The 6000-nt window shown below is 50.5% G+C and overlaps 1 protein-coding gene across 3 annotated transcripts in view; it reads left to right on the plus strand.

The window, feature by feature from the left end:
* The window catches only part of Lrp4 (LDL receptor related protein 4), a 53994-nt gene that overhangs the window by 10103 nt on the left and 37891 nt on the right, over positions 1 to 6000 (plus strand). For all 3 annotated transcript variants that reach the window (XR_001837050.2, XM_063284643.1, NM_031322.3), the window contains 5 exon segments: positions 2532 to 2678; positions 4407 to 4523; positions 4805 to 4918; positions 5138 to 5254; positions 5749 to 5877. Coding sequence is in view for 2 of the 3 variants with exons in the window: in XM_063284643.1 (XP_063140713.1) it covers positions 2532 to 2678; positions 4407 to 4523; positions 4805 to 4918; positions 5138 to 5254; positions 5749 to 5877 (624 nt within the window). In the remaining variant the exon portion in view is untranslated.

Consider the following 6000-nt stretch of genomic DNA (forward strand, 5'->3'; position numbering starts at 1 on the left):
GTGCGTGAAGATTTTGCCTGCAGGTGTGTACACCCTGTGTGCCGTGCCCAAGAACATCAGAGGTGGGCGTCGGGTTTCCCTGGAACTGGAGCCACACAGGGCTGTGAGCCGTGTGAGTGCTAGAAATCAAACCAGGACCCTAGAGGAGCAGCTGGTGCTTTTAGCTGAGCCATCTCTTCAGCCCCCTGTACTGTTTCCCTTGCATAGTTCCCAGGATACTGTTTGTCTTGTTTTCCCATTCCTGGTATTCATCACTTCCTAAGTCAAGGCCTTTTGGGGAAATCTGGTCACCATTCCACACCTCCAATCTCCCCATAGCTACTTAATGATAATTTTCATTGTGTGCCACAGCATAAAATGTGTCTATCCATTATTTTCTTGCTTAATTGGGGCTTTTATTTTATTTTTCTGTTTTCTGTATCATAGTAAGAAACTCAGTTAGGCCTGGCCATACAGTGTTGACCCCAGCTTCTTGGGAGGCCAGAGCAGAAGGCTTTCAAGTTTAAGGCCTGCTTGGCCCACAGAGTAAGTTCCAGGCCAGGAACTTAATGAAACCCTGAACCTTGTATCAAAATAAAAAGTAAGACGAGGTCTGGGATGTGGTTTAGTGGGTTTGATCCCAGTACTACTTAAGAAAAAAGAAAGCAAATTTCACAAAGTCATGCATCTGATTGGTGGAACCCAAAGGTCTGCTTGTCTGCTCCAGTTCTAGCATTTATCCCTTTGCATTCTTCCATTTTGCCCCTTCTTCCTATCTGTCCTTCTTTCTGGATCTCCCTCCAGGTCTGCCTCTTCATGCTGCATATTACTATCAATGTTTCTCCACCTTTGTTTACTCGTGGGCCAGTTCACAGTGGTAAGGAGCATCCTGTGCACTGTTAGGGATGCTTAACTGCATCCCTGGCTCCTACTCGGGCATTCTGGAGCACCACCGGCCCCCTAAAGGACAAATCTATTTCCCATCTCCTGCTGAAACTTACTAATTAAGCCTCATGCTCTCCCTGCATCTTCTCCACAAAGCAGAGTTGTGCATCAGAAGTGTCCTCGATACTGAATCTAGCTAGGGTTCCGTAAAGAAGTGCTTGCATCTCACTGAGCCAGTATGTCTCAGGCTCTGCTGTCTAAGGTCTTAGTGAAAGAAGCCCTTACTCTTACTCCTCAGTTCTCAAGGAAGAGAAAGAAGCAGGCATCTGGGCAGTATTTGTAGAAAGACAGACGTTGGACTTGAATTGAGGCCCTCCTATGGGGAATGCAAAGCTGTTATCCTTCCTAAAAGGACTCTACTTGCCTTCAGAAGAAAACTCTGCACCCTTCCTGGGGTAACTAGATCTCTTACCTTACTAGGAAAGGCTAGGCATTCCTGCTGAGAACCTGGTAGGGATCTCAGGTCCCTCACTCCAGAAGTATACATTTTGCCTATAGATTGAGAGGCTCACAGATGGGGAAGGCTGATTGGCCGTCCATCTGCTCAACCATCAATTGCAGGTTAGGAAGCTCTGCCTTAACCTCACACCTTTGGGAAAGAAATAGGAAGGCTGGGGGAGGGGTAGAGATGGATAGTAAAGGAACAGGAGCGGCCATGAAAGCTGACCCTTCCCAGTTCCAATCCAGCCTGAAGGCAGAAGCCAGCTAATGGGAGGAAGAGAGGAAAGCTAGGGAAGAGATGAGCAACAAGGCAGGCCCCCTCCTTCCACAGCTGCAGCAGCCCAGCGGGTTCGATGAATAATCTGAGGGGGGAGAGTGACCCTGGAAGAACCCTTTGTTCCAGCTGAGGCTGGAGCAGGGGCACCGAGCCATTCACACGCCATCCCAGGGCATCCTGCTGGGTACTCTGGGGAGGGGGCACTGCAGCCAGTCATGGGACTTGGCCAGGCAGATAGCTTGATGCTCAATAGGGAAGCCAGCTGCTTGCTGCTGAGGCTGGGGGAGGGGCTGCGTCCGCCAGCCTTCCTGCAGGCTTTGGTCTGTCTCACAGACAGGAAGGCACAGACGGAGCACTGACTGGTCCTGGTTACTCTGTCCTGAGGTAGCTTGATCTTGTCTCACACACACACACCCCAAAAGGTAAAATCTGATGGTAGGACTCACAAACACCTCCGTGCCTCCCATGTGGATTCCTTGACATCAAGAGGCACTGGCGCTCCGATTTCACCGGTCCAGCCTATGTCAGTGCTTGGTCTTTAAGACAGAGGCAGGTATGTCTGTGTCTCCATTTTCTAGTTTTGGAAGAAAGCAGACAGAGGTGTCTTGGTAGCATCCATCTGTCCCTCACTCTTCTTCCGAGCTCAGCATCCCTTGGTGGCTTTATTTGTCTCCTGGCCTTCAGAGATGCTGTGTAAAGATGCCATAGGCAGGGCAACTGGGCTGTGCGTGAACCCAAAGTCCGAAGCTGTCTTTGGGATCATAACTGCCCTGGCAGAGGAAGGAAAGCTCTCTGAGTGACAATGCCCTTGAGTCTCTCTCCTCCACACCCCTGCCGGCTTTGGGTGGACAGGCATCAAGGCTCTCTGCTTCCTGCTCTTTCTGCCCAGGCACAGCCAGCAATCTGGAGTGTGCGTGTGGTCGGAGCCACTTCACATGTGCAGTGAGCGCGCTCGGCGAATGTACCTGCATCCCCGCCCAGTGGCAGTGTGATGGTGACAATGACTGTGGAGACCACAGCGATGAGGATGGCTGTAGTAAGTAGCATCCCAGGGTTAGCAGGAGGAGATTAGGGATGGACAGAGGGGTATTCTGTACCTGCCTACTTTGTGTTGGACTTAGAGTTGGGCTCTTGCAAGGCTGACGGATGTGGAGAGAAACATGGTTTCTTCACATGTGCACCTTTAAAGACCCGTATTTCTGTTGGGTGGTTCATGTCTCTAGCCCTAATGAAACACACTTTGAAATGTTGGAAAAAGGCCTGGCATGGTGGCTTACACTTTTAATCCTAGCACTTGGGAGGCAGAATCGGGCAGATCTCTGAGTTCAAGCCCAGCCTGGTCTATAAAGTGAGTTCCAGGACAGCCTGGGCTACACAAAGAAACCCTGTCCAAAGAAAAAGAAAAGAAAGAAAAGGGAAGGAAGGAAGGAAGAAAGGAAGGAAGAAAAAGAAAACTTGGAAAAGGTATAGAAGAAAATACCCTTAAAGACATAAAGAGTCATTATTAAATAGTTCTACTTGTATTTGTAAATGTGCTTGCCACCAAGCCCGATGACTATTTGACCCCCAGGACCCACGTGATGGACAACTCTAGGAATTTATTCCCTGCTCTCCCCACAGACACTGTGGCTCTTGTGCCCTCTCTCCTGCAGTAATAATACACATTAAGAACAGGGTACAAAGCTATTGAAGAAGACACCCAAGACTGACACACATGCATGTATCCATCTGGATGAGTGTGTATATATATATGTTCATATATGTACATATAGATATCATACATTCATAAAGGACTGACTGAAGCCATAGCTTAGGAGTGGAGCTACTTGCCTTGTAGCATGAGGTTCTAGGTTCAACTCCCTCCCCACACTGAAAAGAAAAAACCCACCTTGTATTCTATTTAAACTTGCCTTTCCTTCAGCATAGTCAGCATAGACAATGGGCCAGGACATCCTGTCTTGGATATATATAAACCTCACTGTTAAGTCAATTGTCTGGATTGGGGTTACATGTCTGGCCCGCAGCATCTATGTCTGATGGTAACTAATTAGTCTAATGGGAACGAAGCTACAACCTGGACCTCATTAACCCTAACCAGCTCAGCTAATTATGATAATAATAAATGTTTCCCTTTCATGTAGCACTTTCATATGCATTATCTCAAAAGACCTCTTGTGAGTGGAGTGCAATTATCTCCCTGTGTAGTCAAAGGAACTACTGCTCAGAGAGGCAGATGACATCATAATAATGACTTCTAGAAGTGAAACCCAGATGTGTCAATCATCCTTGCGTAAGAGGATAGGAGGGGATTGTGTCCCTCCTACTATCTCTTGAGGTAGGGTCTCATGCAGTTCTGGCTGGCCTCAAGCTTGATATGTAGCTGGGGATGACCTTGAACTTTCAATCTTCCTGTCCTTACCTCCCAAGTGCCAGAGTTACACGTGTTCACCTCCACACCTAGTTTTATGAGGCACTGGTGGTCAAACCGGGACCTAATACAGTTAGGCAACATACTACCGAGTTACAACCGTGATCCCGCTTTTCTCTCTGGTCCACATTTTCCTTACTGCTTCCTTGGGTGTCTTAGAGTCAGGGTGTCTGCTGCCCCCAATTTCTTCAGCTGATCCCTCTTCCTAGTTGCAGTTTCTTAGGGGCCCTATCTACCAGGGGACCAAGGATGGGGGTGAGGACAGTGGGATTTGGAGCAAGGATCTCTGGCCCAGTGTAGCCTGCCTGCTTGACTTTTCCCTTCTCTTGGACTCAGCGCTGCCTACCTGTTCCCCTCTGGACTTCCACTGTGACAACGGCAAGTGCATCCGACGCTCCTGGGTGTGTGATGGGGACAATGACTGTGAAGATGACTCCGATGAGCAGGACTGTCGTGAGTGTTGGGAGGGACCAGGAGAACTCCACGGGCTCTGTTGGGAAAGGGTTTTCTGTCAGGAAGTGATGCCCCTGGTCCATTTGAGCTCTCGGATCTTCAGCTCTTGTTCTGTCCTTTTTCCCTCATCTCCTGGTGAGCTAAGCCCACAAGAGGTGGGCACCTCCTCAGGAGTGCTAAGGCCAGCCCCAGGACTGTCAACTGCTCCAGAAGGCTTTATTGAGGGGCTTGGAGGCAATGTGCTCTCTGTGCACAGCAGCCTGACTCATCTGTGCCCACAGCCCCCCGGGAGTGTGAGGAGGACGAGTTCCCCTGCCAGAACGGCTACTGCATCCGGAGTCTGTGGCACTGTGATGGGGACAATGACTGTGGTGACAACAGTGACGAACAGTGCGGTGAGTGGTGCTCTGGGAGCAGGAAGGGGTCCAGGGTAGGAGAGACCGCAGCAAAGGGCCATGCCACCTGGCCTAAAACTGCTCCAGGGATCTGGTGCAGCTGAAAGAAGGCAGCAGGCAGAGCAGTCTGTACTGTAAGGAACATGGACGTCCCCCTACCCTGGAACCAAAGGAGGATGGGTATGATTCTACGGAACTCCTGTCTCATTGCATCCCTAGACATGCGCAAGTGCTCAGACAAGGAATTCCGCTGCAGTGATGGGAGCTGCATTGCTGAGCATTGGTACTGTGATGGAGACACAGACTGCAAAGACGGCTCTGATGAGGAAAGCTGCCGTGAGTGCCCCTACCCCTGAGGCTGCTGGCCTGACATGGTGACCAAGGGCTCCGGCTCCTGGATAAGGGTTGGCTGAAAGGGTTGTGGGCAGGCAAGGGAGTAGGTGTTCTAAAGGAGCGATGCCAGGGGTGTAACTCATATTAGCATGGTGAAGCCTTGGCTTCTATCCTTAGCACTGCCCCAAACAGGCAGAAATAGTGGTATATACCTGAATGTAATCCACACAGGAGGTAGAGGCAGAAAGACCAAGATTTCAAGGCTTTCTCTGGCTATGAATTGAGTTTGAGGCCAACCTGAAATATATGGGGGGTGGGGGTCAGGTAATAGCAGTTGTGGAAGGTTGACTCCTTCTGGTCCACTAGCCTATAGAAGTCTGTAGTGCCATCACAAATGAAGCCCAGTTGAAGCATTCTGGAGGAAGACATCTTGCCCCTGTCAGGAATCAGGCTCCTGTCCCTAGTCCCTGGGGTCTGAGGGCTGCTTTCCCTTCCAGCCTCAGCAGTACCCTCTCCTCCTTGCAACCTGGAAGAGTTCCAGTGTGCCTACGGCCGCTGCATCCTTGACATCTACCACTGTGACGGGGATGATGACTGCGGAGACTGGTCAGACGAGTCCGACTGCTGTGAGTGCTCTGGCTAGCTGGGGGGAGGGGCATCCAGACTGGAGGAGCTCCTCCAGTGGCAGGGCACAGGTGCCAGCTGGGGCAGGCCCTTCGGGGAACAGTGTCTGAATTCCACCGTCCCCC

Source organism: Rattus norvegicus, chromosome 3 (assembly GCF_036323735.1).
Source record: "Rattus norvegicus strain BN/NHsdMcwi chromosome 3, GRCr8, whole genome shotgun sequence".
Taxonomy (NCBI): domain Eukaryota; kingdom Metazoa; phylum Chordata; class Mammalia; order Rodentia; family Muridae; genus Rattus; species Rattus norvegicus.